General features: G+C 42.6%; 1 protein-coding gene across 1 annotated transcript in view; it reads right to left on the minus strand.

Moving 5' to 3' along the window:
* LHCGR (luteinizing hormone/choriogonadotropin receptor) overlaps nucleotides 1-18462 on the minus strand; it is a 64137-nt gene extending 45675 nt beyond the window's left edge. The window contains exons 1-2 of the mRNA XM_003262367.2: nucleotides 18249-18462; nucleotides 45-116 (exon numbers count right to left, since the gene is read on the minus strand). Of these exons, the coding sequence (XP_003262415.1) occupies nucleotides 45-116; nucleotides 18249-18415 (239 nt within the window). The 5' untranslated portion in view covers nucleotides 18416-18462. The remainder of the gene's footprint in view (nucleotides 1-44; nucleotides 117-18248) is intronic.
* Between the last annotated feature and the right edge of the window lie 313 nt (nucleotides 18463-18775).

Here is an 18775-nt window from a genome sequence, read left to right on the forward strand (position 1 = left end):
TATTCCAATTATGAATGTCTTTTGATATGCAGTAACTTACTTACATTTTTATGACCTCATTAAGTCCTCTGAAAGCTTGAGATGGGATCACTTTGACAGGGAGGTAGGCAAGTGATCTAGAAAAGAAAAAAGGAAATCCAAGAGTTTAAGATTTATGATAGAGTGCCTTTTGAGTTCATGAATAAAGTGTGTATGTGTATGTGTGTGAGACAGAGACTTCAGAGTTCCCAAGAACTGGATTCAGGCTGAGGATTCTAACTTAAATCAATGAAGAGATGTGCCATGACTTATTCTTGGTCTTTATCAAAAAGTGTAATATTTTGTGGTTAAGATTGTGAACGTTGAGATCAGACATACCTGGGCTCAAATCTTCGCTGTCCCACTACCTGGCTATGTGATTCTAAGCATGTTATTTAAGCCGTCCAGCTCAGTTTCTTTGTCTGTAAAATTGCAATAAGAATTCCTACTTCGCAGAGTCATTGTGATGATTAATTAGGATAATCCATGTAAAGAACAGGGTTTGGCACCAAGTATATAGTTAAATAGTTGTAGAGTGATCCTATAGACCTTGTTGGGAAGATGGACAAGAACTATGTTGAATAGAGTGGAGAAATTAATGGTGAAAATACAATTGGAAATTATGCAGGCAGGAAAACAGAAGATTCATTAAGAACATGCTCCCATCTTCATCTCTACTATCTTTCCCAGGTAGCCTATTTCAATATTATCCCAAAGAGACAACTTTGATCCTATGGGTAACTCACATGGGCATCTCATGTCATTTGGGGGGAATGTCTATGAGACCATTTCCTTCAGGCATTCACTTATGCCCACAGGAACAATCTAAATATTCTTGAAATTGAAATAAAAGCTATGCTGTACTTAAGATTTGAGAAAAGGTTGACACTCAGAAATGCAAAACCAGTATAGGATGATGTGTGAATGCTAAAGGAACTGGAGCTTAAGATAACTCAGGAGAAAGCAACTGCAAGGCAGGGATGAACATGCAGCCAGCATTTATTGAGTATCTACAATGGTTTAATGTTTTGGCGCAAGGACTGGCAGAGAGGAAGGGAGTGGGCAAGAATATTTCAGGTGGGAAGTGAGTATGTGAGTATCAGGAATATGAGAACAAAGGTGAGAGAAGTTATCTTGTTTTTAACATGTCTATGCAGCACAGACTGCTTTGAGCTGCTAGGAAAGAACACCTCCATGATGGGCAGATGAAAATAAGATTTCTTACAGTCCCAGAAGGGACTTGGTACAGTTGTAAGCTGCTGTGTGAGTTATACACACCCATTTGTGACCTTCTTTTACTCACTCAACAATGGTGTAAGGTGCGTATTTCCCTTACATAGCAGAAGAAATTGGGTCACAAAGAGACTAAGTAACCTGAACAAGGTTACAACCAGGCAGAATGACTCCAGACATCCTTTCCCTGTGCCATACTGGCCAAAGCATGTCATTCTTAACCCAATGTCTTGGTGAGCAAGGTGGAGGGACAGACATTGCAACCTTGCTTCTCCTGAGAGGAAGCATGTGACATTCGCTCTATTTCTTCCGCAAAGCAGTTTACCAGCCGTTCCTCCCTAGGTGCTAATGGGGAGGAAATTTCATTTCAGAAAAATGTTTTCACTCAATAGTCTCTTAGAAATGATATAACCTAGAGAAAGTAATCCAACTTTGGTCTCTGATTCTATTCCCGAAGACATTCCCACCAAGGACATTGTTTAACACCTAAACTTATTTAACAAAGGATCCGAGAAGAACAGGGACAGTGTGGGGAGAAATCTTCTTGTGATGGCATATTTGCTTCCTATATTTCTTCTGGAATCATGTTCGCTTGGCTTCCTGATTAAAAACACAGTTTTATTGCTCTCTGCACTGCCAAACCAATAAATTTCCAGAAGAGAAAGCCATATTCCACTGTACCCCTTGCAGCATCAATAAAACTGACAGCCAAATTCTGATTCCAGAATCTTTATTGCTGGGGATAATGCAGTGCAGAACATATTTTGGAGAGTGTTTACATAAAAGCTTCAACAGAACCCTTCAGAGCTGTTCATTCATGCAAATGGAGCCCAGAAGCAGAAGTCTCTCAGCAGGCGGCCTCCTCCTCCAAATGGGAGCATGGTGTGCCTCCCAGAGGAGCAGTTTGGTTCAGATTTGACCAGGGAGGTTGCCTGAGCTTTTGATTGATGTAGGGAGGAGGGATGAGGAGCAAAGGTCGGACAGAAGTGCAAGAAGCTGTAGATCATGCAATGGCAGTCCCCAGTGGCTACAGAAACAGCCCTGGTGCAAGCTGAAGTTTTGCAGAGATGATGTTGATGCTGCAGAGCAGGAAAGGCAGCAGTGGGGAGAGTGAAACTAGAGCCTCCTCTATAAAAGAGACACCAAGTGAACAGCAGGTGACTTTGTGGATATGGCTGGGTCAAGAAAGAGTCCTGGGGCCCAGGGAATGGGGAGAGAGGTGGGGTTAGGCAGGTGCACTGTGCTTTTCACAACAGATGTGTTCCCATGAGGCAACACAGAGAATGTGGTCCTGTGAATCCAAAACCATTTTCCCTACTGACTTATATTTTTTATTTCAGAAATGTCACATCTTCATTGCTGATTTATCTTTGATTGGTAGCAGTTCCTAAGCATTCAAGTGTCTGTCTCCAGAATTTATTAATAAGGTTTATGATTTGTTGATAACTGTTTGAATGTACTCCCTTTGAAGGTGCCCCACTCTCTAATGGATGCATCTATGATTCTTTCCATGATGCCAGAAACTTTTAGTAATGTGAACAATGATCTTAATAACCATGCAATTCCACTCCTGTATACATTGAGAAAAATTCTCAAACTGATACTTAAAGGAATCTTGTACAAACATTTTCTTCACAGCATTGTGGCATCAGGGGCTTGGAGGCAACCTGGGTGTCCATTACTAGGTGAGGGAGTAGGTAAAATTTGGACAGTCCACACCTAACTGAATATGAGAGCCTGTAGAAGTGAGAGTCTAAAGGCACACAGAGTAGCATGGGTGGATCTTCAAATCATGGGACTGAGAGAAACCAGAAATTACTGAGATATAATATACTGTTTGCAGAATTAAAATATATGTAAATGAAACACTAGACATTAACCTCCTCCTGCACATGAACATACACTAGGATTGTTATCTAAGGTGAGTTGAGAGGAACAGAAGTGGGAGAAGGAGATAAAATAAATAACTAAAAACAGAGAGGGACTTTGAATGGACTAGTGAAAATGTTACTTGAATGAAGAAATATGACCAACTTAACCCTCTGTACTAGAGAGACAAATGGAAAATAAAAAAAAAATGGATGTATTGGCTGCCTGCTTGCTTACCTTTCTTCCTCCTCCTTCCTCTCTCCCTTCTTCTCTCCTTCCTTTCCTTTCCTTCATTTTTTTTTTGAAGTTAGGCATACTTGTATTCCAATAGTTTTGTGAACTATTGTGGAAAGGTCTAGTCGGTATCATTTGATATAGAGCAGAAGCCAAGGAGAACTGAGGACAAAAATGCCGAAGGCAAGGACAGTTCAGCAGCTCTGCTGTCCAGGGTCAAAAAAGGAATGAAAGCTATGCATAAAGCAAAGAAAATAAAGGAAGGACAGAGCCCTTTCTGTCTCAGCAAAAGAGGGTGATACACCACAACTGTGCACCTCAGATGGGTGGTAAAGAATTAGGGTAACTGGGCAAATATCAGGTTAAACTTGCAGAGTGGAGAGTTCTCTCTTGAAAGGTGAGACAGCTGTGGAAAAATATGGCTGTAGAACTATGCAGCTACTTAAATTTATTATATTTTCACAGTCTTTTTTGCAGTATTGAACTTTTGTTTTTAAATAAACTGATGAGGCAACGTAGGTGGCACCTTGCCCACATGCCTTTGCCACAGATGTTGAAACAAATGCTTCAATTGGATTACAAAGGCTGCATTAGCTTCATCAGCTTGGAACCTCCGTCTACTCATTAATCTCATCTGCAGGTCCCCAACCCTTCTAGTTGTGGGTTAAAGTTGAAATCGAAACAGTCTGTACTCCTTAGGGCTGGAATTAAGTCTTTCACCCTAGTGCTGGGATCTTGTGATTGGTCATGACTCTGGCGAAGATTGTGCATCGTCTAAACTGGACCCAATAATATTGATATTTGGAGGGCAGGAGTGCACCTGCAGTGCCTTCTCACATGCTATGCTGGTGTTTGTTTTTGTCTCGATTTCTTATTCTGTAGCTTGCTTGGTCTCCCCAGAATCCATCTAGGAGTAGGGCTTCTCTTAGTTCTTGCCTTCTCTTTTTCTCAATCACCAGATCCTGATCCCTGTATTTCTACCCCTTAGGGAACACTGCTGCCCTAGAACAGTTCCTGGTTGCTGTCTGGTTAGGATCAAGCTAGTATCTCTTACTGCTTAGTTCTGACTTTCAAACTGGGCCCCTTGGCATAGATGGTGATCCTGTGTTGGGACTACCCAGTGGAGTAGGGTTACTTTCTGTAGTGGATACTGTGTTGGGCTACCGAAATCACTCTTTAGTACTGACGCACCAGTCTCCCCAATTGCTAGGAAAGAGTGGGTGGCTGAAGCTCTCAGCTGAGTTGCTCTCCTAGAATTATGCTTACAGACTGATGTGGTTTGGGTCTGTGTCCACCCAAATCTTATGTCAAATTGTAATTCCCAATGTTGGAGGTGGGGCCTGGTGGGAGGTGATTGGATTAAGGGGGCAGATTTCCCCTTTGCTGCTGCTCTTATGATAGTGAGTGAGTTATCATGAGAACTGGTTGTTTAAAAGTGTGTAGCACCTCTCCTCTCTCTCTTCCTCCTGCTCTGGCTACGTGAAAATGTGCTTGCTTCCCCTTTGCCTTCTGCCATGGTTGTAAGTTTCCTGAGGCCTCCTTAGCCATGGTTCCTGTACAGCCTGCAGAACTGTGAGCCAAATAAACCTCTTTTCTTTGTAAATTACCCAGTCTTGGGTATTTATAGCAGTGTGAGAATGGACCAATACGCAGACCAAGATTGCTACCTTACCCAGGATTATGTCTTCTCTTTTGGGCAGCCCTCATCCAATGACTGGACAATGTATAGACTAAAGGCCCAGCCCCCTTGCCTCCAGGTGGGACTACTCAGAAGGACCATCCTATCTTTAGAGCTTCTTCTTATCAATTCTTACCTGGGCCCAGACTTGATCCCTTTCCCAGCCAAATCCAATTGCCAAGCACTCAGTGCAGCCGTGTCAGAGTCCAGTAACAGGAAAATTTACAGTACCCAGATAAATCTAATTACCTTAAAGAAGATAACGCCACCTTATCATGTCCTCCCTAGTGGTTTCTAATGTCTCCTGGGTACCCAGGATTGGGGCTTGGGCCCCTCTTTTTTTTTTCTTTTGCATTAATAACACAGATGGCCTTGGAAGGAGCCAATTTGTCCAGTTTAATTTTTGTTAACTAATCCTCAAAGTAATGTTACCTGGAGAGCTTCAGTCAGGAGGGCTCTAGTGTCCCCCTTTAAGAAAACAGAAGATTTGTTTTGTATGCTATATGTATTAAAAATTTTAAAAATATCTGGAAATCCTTGCTTATAAAAACCTATCAATTGGGACACATATGCACTATCAAAGATTTCTTTGTTCTATAGACGGATTTACTGCAGGGTTGCTTTAAATAGCAAACTCCCTGGGTGAATGGAAAATAGAGTTCAATTGACACACTCTCTCTTTTTAAGGACAGGTATTGCATAAAGCAAATTATAACAGTAGGTTTCTCACCTCCCCTTGGTTTTTCAGAGCTTGAGTATAATATGTTTTCCAGGGCAGGGCAGCCTTCTGAGGCCCTCAGGCTGAGGAGGTGCAGAGGGAGAGAAGAACCAGGGAAGAAATACAGCACCAATCTGGAGTCTCCAAAGACTGTATAGGGTCTTTGGTCACTTGCCAGAGCTTTTACTTTTCCTTCTGCCCAACACATGGCAGAAGTGAAGTGTTTTTATTCACTACCTTCCAACTGTTGTTAAAAATGCCAACTATATTATTGATTTAAGAAAGCTACAAACATCCATTCATTTTCCACAGATAATGAGTTTATTGCTAGAGCTACATCCTAAATTCTAAAACATTACAAAATCAGATGAAGAGAAAAAAGAGAGAAATCAGAGACAGTTAAAGTTTTTTGCCTAATGAACTTGTTGAAATGGGAGGAGGTTTATTTAATTATTTAAATTCAAAAGAATTTGGTGTTTTTGTATTCATTAAGATCTTGTTCTACACTTAACAGTGTCTTAAGAAGTTCTGTGTTCTTTTCAAAGCTGCTCACAATTATAATAAACTTGCTTTCATCTTAGAATAAAATAAAAATAGCTTTCCTCCTTTCAAATGATTTTAAATCTTTGAGCTTTCAAAGGCATCGGTCTATTTGGTGGCTTCATTACAGGGAATGTCTTCACTTATTGGCCTATTGTCTTCAGCATTTACCTAGAGGGAGCTGAGGCTTCAATGTTAACTGAAATATGAAGTCAGTATAGATGAACATCCAACATGTTAAGCTTTACACCAGAAAACTTTGGAACAGGCTTTAAAAATACATCCAGGTGGTTTTGATTATCATTGACTGCTCCCTGCAGTTATTGTATTAGGCTCAAGGAGTCAGAGTGAAAGGGCTGCTTAAAAGTCATTTGGTCCAACCCCTCACTTTACAGAGAAAGAATCTTAACTTAGGAAAAGGGAAATGACTTTTCTGAAACCACATGGCAATTCAGAGGCAGATCTGGATTAAAGCATTGGTTTCTTCCTTCCTGGTTTGGTGCTGTTGTCCTCCAACAATCAAGTCACATCAGTACTGTTCATTTGGATGTTTGTTGATACACTCTACTACATGATCCTCTGTTTTTTTTGTGTGAAAACTTAGCCTCCTGAAAAAAGCCATCAGCTTCTTGAGGACATAGCTCAGTTTCAAGATGCAGCTCAAATCCCTGCTTCTCCATGAAGCTTTGGAGCCTACCAGAATGTTTTTTCTCTTCCTCTATCCTCCTCTACACTTAATTACTGCACTATTTTTTCCCCTTCAGTATTATTTGAGAATTTACCAGATGCCATGCGTGAACATTTCCTCTGTTCTCCCACTGAACACCCAGTCTCTGGTAGATTCTGCTTTCCACACTGTCTCTTGCTTCCAGCCCCTTTATTCCTTACCCACTGCTACTCTTGGCCATTCTTTTCTCCACCTGGACTATTCTAGAGTCCCCTAATTGGTTTCCTGTCACTCCATCGTTGCTTTCCCTGACCAATCTAGATTACTCTTCCTGACAACTCCTGCTATGTCATTCTCATGTCAAACAGCTTCTGTGCCTCCCCCTTGGCCAACCTATCTACAAATGTTTCAGCCTTGCTTTCAAGGCTCAATCTTTATTCACCAGTTGTATCACCCACTCTTGCCCTCATGTAACCAATACACTAGACTTGCACCATCTCATATGGCAGCCATTAGCCATATGTGGCCACTGGGCAGTTGAAATATAGGCCAGTCTGAATTGAGATGAGCTGTAAGTATAAAATGCATACCAGGTTTTGAAGACTTGGTAAGAAAAAGGAATGTAAAATATCTCAGTAATTTTTGTATTGATAACATATTGAAATGAGAATATTTTACACATACTAGACTAAATGAAATGTTTTATTCAAGTTAATTTCACATTTTGAAAACTTTTTAAATGTGGGCACTAGAAAATTGAAAATTACTTGTGTGACTCACATTATGTTTCTACTGAAGAGCACCTCCCTAGGCAAATCAAACTATTTGTACTTCCTGAACTTGACTCACAATTTCCTGTCATTCATGGTTCCTACTGTTTGGCACATCTCCCTTCTCTGCTGGTCAAATTCTACCCTGGATTAAAGGTCCATCTCAGAATGCAAATCAAAACCACAATGAGATACCATCTCACACCAGTTAGAATGGCGATCATTAAAAAGTCAGGAAACAACAGATGCTGGAGAGGATGTGGAGAAATAGGAACACTTTTACACTGTTGGTGGGACTGTAAACTAGTTCGACCGTTGTGGAAGTCAGAGTGGCGATTCCTCAGGGATCTAGAACTAGAAATGCCATTTGACCCAGCCATCCCATTACTGGGTATATACCCAAAGGATTATAAATCCTGCTGCTATAAAGACACATGCACACGTATGTTTACTGCGGCACTATTCACAATAGCGAAGACTTGGAACCAACCCAAATGTCCAACAACGATAGACTGGATTAAGAAAATGTGGCACATATACACCATGGAATACTCTGCAGCTGTAAAAAATGATGAGTTCATGTCCTTTGTAGGGACATGGATGAAGCTGGAAACCATCATTCTCAGCAAACTATCGCAAGGACAAAAAACCAAACACCGCATGTTCTCACTCATAGGTGGGAATTGAACAATGAGAACACTTGGACACAGGAAGGGGAACATCACACACTGGGGCCTGTTGAGGGGTGGGGGGGGGGTGGGAGGGATAGCATTAGGAGATATACCTAATGTCAAATGACGAGTTAATGGGCGCAGCACACCAACATGGCACATGTATACATATGTAACAAACCTGCACATTGTGCACATGTACCCTAAAACTTAAAGTATAATTAAAAAAAAAAAAGGTGCATCTCAGGTACTACATACTCTATGGAATGGGTTTTCATCACCAGTGGCACTTGCTTTCTCTCTTGAAGCCACATAGTGTGGTAGTTAAGAGTGCACACTCTGGAGCCAGCCTGGGTTCAAATCAAAATTTCATTTCACGTCTATAAAATGTGTATAATCTAAAAAAATCTATGTTTACATAATACTAATATAGCATGCAGTACAAGATAAAGATTCAATAAGTATTTTTTTTAAAATAATTCACAGCTGCTTACTGTGAAAGATTTAGGCCACCTAGGCTACATTTAATGACATCTCTATTTCCTTGGCAGGGGGTAGGGGTGGATAAGTTCCATACTTTGGAATTGAATCTTCTGTTTGTCATGGGTCAGTCACCTTTAACTCTATAGCATGCCTATGGCTTGTTCCTAAATCTTGACTTTCCTCTGATTAGGCCAACTGAGAGGGAGAATAAATACTCTCAATTGGTATCTTTCTTTTGGGCTCAGATATCTCTTTTGGGCCTCGTCGGATAGCCTTTATAAGAAGTGATAAAGAACAACCTTCTATTAAATATTTCAACTCTAGATAGCCACTCTGCAGATTTTGCATTTGAGCATTGATTGTTTTAATGATCAGTCAGTTGAAACTTTCCCATTGGAAAGTGCAATTTGAGTGACTCTCCTCTAAGACAGCTACTCCAGAGCACCCAAGAAGGTGTGAGGAGTTTATGTCTTATCATGTGAACCAAGATGTTAAGAAGATTCCTGGATAATGGATTTTTCAAGTCATTTGTGCAACAAGTAAATTAAAAATATACAGCCTCAGAGGAAAATGGTAAGTATATCTAAGCCCTTACTCAAAACCCGTTTAATATTTTCTAAAGAAACAAAGCAAAATAACCCAATCTCTATCTCCTTAAACTAGAATTTATCTAGCAATAATATAACATGACAAGAATAACTTTGGTAAATAAAACTACATGTTGGGTTCTCCCTGGGGAATGTCTGCATCACCTGTAATGATTTCTTGAAAATATTTTTCAGAAGCTGAGAATATTATGTTGCCAAGGCAGTGACATTGCAGATATGCTTCAGGAAGCTCTGTCATTAAAAGCACCTCTTTCCCAACACTTAAAAACTTTTTTTAAAGTAAATGTGTTAAAGCTGGTTGCAACTGATATACTACAGATTTTATTTATTATTATTTGTTCTTTTACCGTTTTTTTTTCTTTTTATGAGGCAGAGTCTCACTCTGTTGCTGAGGCTGGAGGGCAGTGGTGCGATCTCGGCTCACTGCAACCTCTGTCTCCTGGTTCAAGGGATTCTCCTGCCTCAGCCTCCCAAGTAGCTGGGACTATAGGCAAGCACCACCATGCCTGGCTAATTTTTTGGTATTTTTTAGTAGAGACAAGATTTCACCATGTTGGCCAGGCTGGTCTCAAACTCCTGACCTCAAGTGAGCCACCTGCCTCAGCCTCCCGAAGTGTTGGGATTACAGGTGTGAGCCACTGTGCCTGAGAATGGGTTTGAAGTGCCTGAAATTACTGGGATGTGTGCCTTCACTTTTTACTAACTTATCCCCTCTGGTAGCGACCATTATGAGGTTGCCTGTATCAAAAATGCCCCCTTCTCTGGCAGTACCTCAGAGCTCGCCACATTATGGTGGAAGAATCTTGCTGACTGAGCAGATTGATTCTATGCTGGGTGTGCCTGGGTCAGTCAGATTCTCCTTTTGGGAATTTGAAGTTTATAAAAGAGGGACAGAGAGGAGTCATTTTTGGAACTGACTCCTTGTAAATCTAGGGAGAAGCTCCCTGAGCTCCTTTTGCTAAGATGCCAGATATTCTCCTTACATCTTCACAGCATACTTCTACCTCCTTATCCTTTTATTAAGTTAACCTCTTATGATTAAAATGGTCAGAATTGATTTCTGGTGCTTGCAAATGAAAAAAGACTTACCCAGAGCCCCACCCAAGGTTTCCAGGTTAAAGTAATCCACTATTCTATGGACAGTCCATAACACAGGGCATATGCTGGTGCTCAGTGAGAGGACCGAAGGCTTTGAATAGTGATTCCTCAGTGGTCTCTCTAAGCTGGCCAGAACTGAGCTTAGGGGATAACCATGTTAGCCCAGCTGCCTCTATAGAGAATTAGCCTTAAAACACTACACAGTTCAAATGACACTTCCTGTGAGGCCTCTTTGTTACTCTGGCTAGAAGAGATGATTCCCTTCTCTGAACTCCTATCTTGTTTGTAATCTTTATCTAGCATTTATCATATTCTCCATTTCCCTGTAGTCATTTGAGAAGAAGATAACTCTTCTACATCTGGAAGACTATAAGCTCCTGGAGGGCAGAGATGGTGTCTTTGGATCCTGCATGCTATCTTGTACATTTCAGTACATAGTTCCTGAGGGGCCAACAAGTCTCACCTGAAGGCTTTCTGTGTGTCCGGTCTGAGGCTTAGGGATGGGGAAAGCGGGGAGGAAAAGATCCAGAATGGGCTTGGATGCTGTAGCTGGGCAGACAGGACCAAAAACAACTGATAATCAGGTATTAGGAGGTATGTGTCAGAGGCAGCTCAGTCTGGGCTGAAAAGGCCAGAAATTAGACTCAAGGCAATGATGAGCTCTGCTATTTTGGGATTCTAACTTACTCACTTTCCAGGTTGAGAAGACCTAGTGGGTCATTTTCTCTAATTAACACCTCCCAGGAACAAAACTGTTCCATCATGCTTGCCCCTTGGATGACAGATATTTACTGTTCAACCTCACATATGGGCTGTGGGTTTTTTAGTCTTCTCTGCATCATCAGATTATTACAATAATACCTTGTAGCTATGTGAAAACTTTATTTCCATACTTTTGGGTTTTTTTTAATCTCGTTTATCTTCACTGTATCTGGTCCCACTCAGGGACAGGAATCATCATGTCCCTTTCACAGACAGCAAAGAGATTTTTATCATTGAGCCAATATCTACAGTGCAAATTAGGGAAAGGGGACCTGGTGCTAGAACCCAGTTCTGCCCAGTCTGTCCTGTTGATCAGTTTGAATAATTTGGGGACTGCATTGGACCCTACCCTGTCACACCAGAGCATCCCCACCTCTGTGGGCTCAGAAATGCTGTCTGCTGCTACTCATGAGGTGCAATTAGGAACCCAGGAGTAGCGTAACCTCATTACATCAGAGTCAAGGACAAGTGTAACAGCAGCAAGGGATTAAATCCTCATTCTGAAAGTTGAGTTTTATTTATAAATTGTACTTTTCTGAATTTGGCTGAGATGGCATTAAGGAGCTGAGGTTCAGGGCCACATAGAGAGCAGCTGTGAGTGGTTTGCCAGGAGGTGGTGTCATCTCCCACTGAGGCAGAAGCTGGGAGTAAATGAGGACCCTGTGGAGAAGCAGCTAGAAGCTGCCCACCAAGTCAGAAAGCCCACCTGCCTGGTGGGAGGGATTATTTTAATTCCTTTCATAAGAAAAAAAGCTGGGTGGGAATTTGCTAAAATCTGCATTAAATATGATTTTTCTGCAGCCAAGGGGAGCTGCCGGAACAAAGCACATATGCTCCCATGGAGCCAGCCCTCTCAGCTGTGGAAGTGAGCAGCAGGGCTTCTCTTCACCACTGTGACTCAACTGGCTTTAAAACCTCAAGTATAAGATCAGAGTTACACATGGCCAAGACACCATTTGGTGTAGCCACTCTGGGAGATTATATTTTGGAAAGAGACCTTTGTTGCCTCATTTCAAGACATGAAAAGAAGCCAACTGAGGGGCTTAGGAAGAAGATAGAGGTGGGCAAAAGAGCAGAAGTGGAGCCCTGAATTAATCCAATGTACTGCTTTTGAAATAAAAAAAAAAAGAAAAACCCAAGGAATTATTGCTCTCCAAGGAGGGAGCTGGGTCCAATGCCAAAGGGATCTGTGTGTGAACCTTTTGGCTCTACACTTGCGTTGAGATTTTGGGAACTCTGTTGCTTGTTTTTTAGTGTCTTGCTAGGGGCTATCACTCACTTCCCCCAACAGGGTGATTTTTAAACAAATAAAATCTAGTCCTTCCTGAGCTTCTCCCGAGGAGTCTGTGTATCAGCAAGGTCAGGTTTAAGAGTTGCCTTGAAGGCATGGCTGGGAGAGCTGAGTCAGAACTAAGGTTCAAGATTAACCTCAACCTTGGGCCTTTGTTTCTTTAGGGGTGGTTGTGGTGGTGGTGGGGGTAGGCTAGGGAGGTGGGACATAAACTTTCTTAATTCTGAGATTTTTTGGCTGGCCCAGATTTAGGAAAGCCGAGGGTAGGGCCAAGGTGTCTTACTTGAAAGAGTGTGGTAGTCTTCTTTCTGTCTATGGATTCTTTCCCGGGGGCTGTTACCTTGTGTCCTATACCGGGAGCCCATCTGTCTCAATTCAGGCTGCTTGGTGGTTTTTGTTTGCTTTCAGTTTGTTTTTATTAAGGAATCTTGGGCTGGGGATTGATTCATCCCTACTGAGTGAGTCTAAAAAATATAAAATGAAAACAATCTAGATGGAATATACTAATATAGGTAAGCTTCAGGTCTGGCTTCCCTGAAGTTGATATGTCTGCTATTTCCCATTCAAATGATAGATTGGAAGCCTACAGATTCTGTTATAGGACCTGAATGCTGACATAACACAAATAACTCCCTTCAGAACCTATAGTATTTTCTCACTTCCCCATTTTCTAAAACGGAGACTTAAAAAATGACATTTAGCTGTAATACATGCTAGCTAATGTAGACATGCTTCTTTTTTGCATGAGTTAATTGTTCCTATTCAGCTATCTCAGTTTAATCATGAAACTCAGTAAACACTTCAATTACACTACATGTGAAATTCTGGGAACCCTGAGTTGAATGACACTTTTTCAGGTGGTTCTTACTCTAGCACAATGATTCAAAACCAAGGGGTGGGGAGGAGTTTCCCCCTGCCCCCTCCAGGGGTCATTTGCCGAATGTCTAGGGAGACTTTTGGTTGTCACAATTTGGGAAAGCAGTGCTCCTGGCCAGGGATGCTGGAAAACATTCTACAAGGTACAAAACAGCTCCCATAACAAAGAATTATCTGGCCCCAATTGTCAATTGTCAATATTGCTAAGATTTAGAAACCTGCTGTGGCAGAAGAGGCACATGTTGAACAAATGGTTGCATTATGGTGAGATATGTACAAAAATATATGTAAGCCCAGGATATTGAAGTGAGTATGTGGATGGGGAAGCTGGAGGTGGAGTGGGGATGAGGCAGTGGGCATCAGGGAAGGCTTCATGGGGAAGTGACTCCTAATCATGGTTTTTACTTAATGCCTTTGCAACCAATCATCAAATAATGGCTTTCATTGAAAGCTTATTCGTCAAGAACTACATATTGGGATTTTTTTTTTTTTTTTTTTTGCACAAACTCGAGTAATCAAAGCTCTCTAATAACTTTATGTCTTCTCTTAAGAAATATTTCCCCCCCAAAGCCTGGGAAGAATTTATTCAACCTTCTTCCTTGCTTCTCAGCAAGGAATCTCTAGTCGACTTTAACCTGTGGTTCTTCCACCAGGACCCCTCTTTCCTTCTTCACAGTTCAGCTTCTTAACACTTGGCCCGTGAAGCCTTCCCTTGGAGACTTCAGTTCATAGTAATTAATTCATTCTGTGAATTCCTTAGAGCCTTGTTGTCTTTCTCTCTACACCTATACCAGTCTCTTGGGGGTGTGTTTCCACTTAGATTGTGGGCTTCTCAAGGACACTACGGCACTGAACACTGTTTTGAACCCTGATTTACACTGCAAGTGAGAGGAAGAGGAAGACACTCAAGAAAGGCATCAGGAAAGAGTAATGCTGGATTGATATGAACATTGTATTAGGTTGGTGCAAAAGTAATCACGGTTTTTGCCATTGAAGTAATGGCAATTACTTTTGGACCAAGCCAATATCTTGCCAAGGCCTCTGAATTATGTCTTATAACAAAGTCTAAAAGTTTAATTTCTGTTCAGTAGGGACAACATGCAAAAAATAAATTGCCATAATTATTATTAGCATTTTCTTACTAACAGATTTTTCAAAAGCTGTTTCCATATCAAGCAGATCAACCTTTCTGTTGTCATAGAGACAAAGATCTTTATGTAACCATGGGCAAGGTGAGATTTTTTTCTTCTCCTCTTTCCAGTTGCCTGGAACTAATAGGAAAGGAAAGGAAATTTTTTATATCAATTTTTTTCTTTCATTTTTTTCCCAATTAAAATGAGTGAAATGTGGGAGGTTATTTTTTGTATCACATTTTAGATTTTAAATACCTATGTTTTTCATAAAATATGGAAGGGGAGGAAAAATTTGAACGATGCCATTTTCAAAATTTGTAAGCAGCAGGCTTGTCAGTGATAAGCAGCTATAATCCATGTACCTTGTTTTTTTTTTTCTTCTTCTTAAACCAAATAGTGAGCTTCGGATGGAGGTCTTAGAAGGTAAGGTTACTAGGACCCCAAATGACTAAAGCATAAACTAACATCTACTGAGGGACTAATGCTGAATCCTAAGGTGCTCTGTGGTACTTGCCTCCTCCAACCCTGAGAATTGGGATGCTCCCCTTCTCTCTGCAGAGGCAAAGTCTATGACAACGTAGTGCAAGACCACATCCTCTCCTCCTGGAAGCCTTACCTCATAATGTCAGCTTTCTTTTCTCTTTATGAACTGATAACTTGCCATCACGGCAGTTTTCTGTCTCATAATTACTGTTTATCATTTCATGCATTCATCATCAAGAAAAGAGGATTTCGGTATGAACCTGTCCACTTTTCCTGTCCTTTGTCTTAATACTGAGTTATTCCTTTACCCATAGGTCTTCTTCCCTCAGGACTCAAAAGTATTCTTATTCTTTCTAAGATTAATCTTTCCCCTATGTTGTTAGACTGATGCTGTCCTCCTACCCCCACTGAGATCTGACAATTAACATTCCTCCCTCATTCCCTGTATCTTCAGTCTGTCCTCCATGGATTCCTTCCCGCAGTCCTCTTTGAGGAAAAAAACAAAACTTGCCTCAATTCTGCTTATTTTCCATCTGCCTCTGGGTTTAGGATTTTAATTTTATGCCTTTTTGCAATAAATAGGTGTTATGCATGTTTGGGGGTGGGTGGGGAAGGGAAGTGTATGGCACAAGGGCTTTTAAAATATACTTTTTCCTCTCTAAGATGATACCTCCCTGGAGAGCTGTGCCTTGGTTCTCAAACTTTAGTATGCATCAGAATCACCTGAGGAGCTTGTTAACATGTAGCCTGCTGGACCCCACCCCTGGAGTTTCTGATTCAGTAGGTTGAGGTGAGGCCTGAGAATATGCAGTCTAATATTTCCCAGGTGATGTTCATACTGCTGGGCTAGGACCATACTTTGAGAAATATTGGCTTGAAGTAAGAACCCTCCCTTTGCTTAACATGCACCTCTGTTGTCATATGGATGTTGGTGTTACTATGTTGTGCCAAAAGTTACCCTGTTTTGGCCTGCATAGGCTCAACCTCCACAGAGTGACAAGGGCATCTCTTGAAAGATGAGGGCATCTCTCAACCATCTGGTGCTCAGGAAATGAAACCTTGTGAGGGTCACCACGCTTGGCTAAGGATGCTAAATGACTGACAGAGGATGTTCCTGGTGGTGGATGCTCAGGGTCTCTACCCCCAAACCTAGTCAGCCCTATCAAATATTTTTGAGGGGTTCTAGGATTCTTGAAACCCTGCCGAAATGCAGCAGGAGAAACTAAGATTTTTTTTTTTAAATTAACTTCAGCCTTTTCCAGGGAAGGGGGTCCCCTCCTGGGAACAGCACGTGGCAGCAACAGACCTTGAGAGATCTTACTGAAAAGCCGAAATTGAAAAGGAACTGGGACTTGGCCCACCCATTTATGCCCCCAATGGAAGTTCTTTGCTCAGTACTAATTTTGGAGAAACTGTGTGTGTGTTTGTGTGTGTTTTATTAACAAAGTGGTAGTTTTTCTTACAAAGACGAGCAAATTTAAAAAGATAATTAATAGATAAAATCCTGAATTGCTACTCAATAGCTGTGGGACCTTGAGCAAGTTATTCCTTCTCCTTGGATCTCAGTTTCTTCTAATCTGTATGATAAGTAGTAGGCAAGTGAGAAAGTCTGTTAGTAGTACAGTCATTCTTAATTAAGAGCAACACGGCATGCTTGTCGGGAACGGACCGGGGCTGGAACTTGGAAGGCCTGTTGCATGGATTTGTGGATTGATTGAAACAAATTCTATCAGCATGGTCCGTTCCTTCAGGGAATGGAGCTGACAAGATAATTAATGGAAACTAATTAATATAAACCCCTCAACCCTTAAACTGTATCTCTCAACCACAATTATTCCCAGAAGGCCTTTAACTTTTCCACACGAAGAAGCCTGGCCTGGCAGGGAGGGTGAGTCTCCTCTACGAAACGGGCCTGTGACAGACTGTTGGGGGCTCAAAGGAAATGGCAGAGGGGGTGGTCTCCTTCCTTCCCCAGCACAGAATTCCATCATCTCTAATTGTTAGGACATGATCAAGACCTCTACCAGCCTTTTAGATACTCTTGTCTTTTGTCTTTTTTTTCCTTTCTTTTCTTTCCTTTTCTCTTTTCACAGCTGTATTGAGATGTAAATTCTACACTATAGAATTTAAAGTGGACAATGCAATGGTTTTTAATATGTTCACACGCAACTGTCACTACAATCTAATTTTACAAAAATTTCATCACCTCCCCAAGCCCATACCCACTGATTAGTAGTCACCTACTGTAACTCCCATCCGCCTCCCCAGCCCTGGTAACTACTAATCTACTTTCAGTTTATCTGGACATTTCATGTAAATAGGATTATAAAATACGTGGTACTTTTTCTCCTAAATGGGAGAAAGGAGATTTGATGACACCCTGATAGACTAGTACTAAAGGCTCCCCTTCTCTTTACCCCATTACTCCAGAAATAACGCCCTCCGCCTGCTTGCTGATGTATACAATCCCTCAGTCAGGCCTGTGAGTGTGGAGGTGGTGCGCGGGTGCCAGCGGCAGGGCACAGGGCCTTTGGTCCATTAGACCATGAGACTGAAGTTCAAGCACATCTGGGCACGGCAGAGCAGCGGCTTGTGTGCTCACTAAGATGCCCGTGTGACTGCCAGCAGTCAGTTGACAGATTAGGTCACCCTTGGCCATAGGGCCTGAGCACTCCATTCCTAGAGGACCACAGGGTGCCAGAGCCCACATTCACCTTCCCTGACGTAGCTGGCCCAAGGCTCAAAGGCCTGTAAGACTTCTCTCTCTGGCAGAGACCCCTGCCAGAGGAGTTGAGGAGCGTCACACCCATATTCCCTTCAAGCAGCGGCAGAGAGCAGGCCTTACCCTGAGGCTCCTGAATAGTTCTACTCCCCCGGCCGCAGCCCCATCCAGGGGGAAAGAGCGGGGCTGGGGCTCTCAGGGGCATGGGGTGGTAAAAAGAACCACCAAGCTTTGGGTTCTCATCACCCTAAAACGTGGGGGGAATTTGATAGGGCAAAGCGTCTTTCTCCAAGCTTCCAGGGAAAGAGGGCCAAAGGAGTAGGGAGGGAAGGTGGCATAGAGCGATGGAGGGTCCTGCATCGAGGGGGCCGCGACGGGAGCGCTGTGTACTCACAGTCGAGTGAGACCGGCCGTGGGGCCGGGGCAGCGCAGGGCGCCGTCGGGCGCGCAGTTGCAGGGCTCAGGGCAGAGCGCCTCGCGCAGCGCTCGTGGCAGCGGCGGCTGCAGCAGCAGCAGCAGCAGCAGCTTCAGCAGCTGCAGCGCCGAGAACCGCTGCTTCATGGCCGGCGAACTGGGCTTCTGCGGCTTGCCAGTGTCTTGGACGGCCTCTGAGTGCGGCCCGCACCCCTCTCCCCGCCCCTTGGCTGCCCTTCCACACACCCTTCCCTGCCGGCCCGCCCCTGCCCTCCCCCTCTTACCGCGCACCCCGCTGAGTCTGCTCTGCCTTGACCTGCGACAGTGCCCGGTGACCCCATCACCTCCTTCCTGCTACTTTCCCCTGTCTTGTCCCCTTCCATCTGCAAATGGCCCTAGCTATTGGAGGTAAAGAGATTTAATGGCAAATGTTTTAGATTAGAGGTGGGGAGTTCTGAGTTGAGTTGTGACACTTCCCGGAACCCCTTTTATTTCATTTGTGAAAGG

The sequence above is a fragment of the Nomascus leucogenys genome, chromosome 14, assembly GCF_006542625.1.
Source record: "Nomascus leucogenys isolate Asia chromosome 14, Asia_NLE_v1, whole genome shotgun sequence".
In the NCBI taxonomy this organism is placed as follows: domain Eukaryota; kingdom Metazoa; phylum Chordata; class Mammalia; order Primates; family Hylobatidae; genus Nomascus; species Nomascus leucogenys.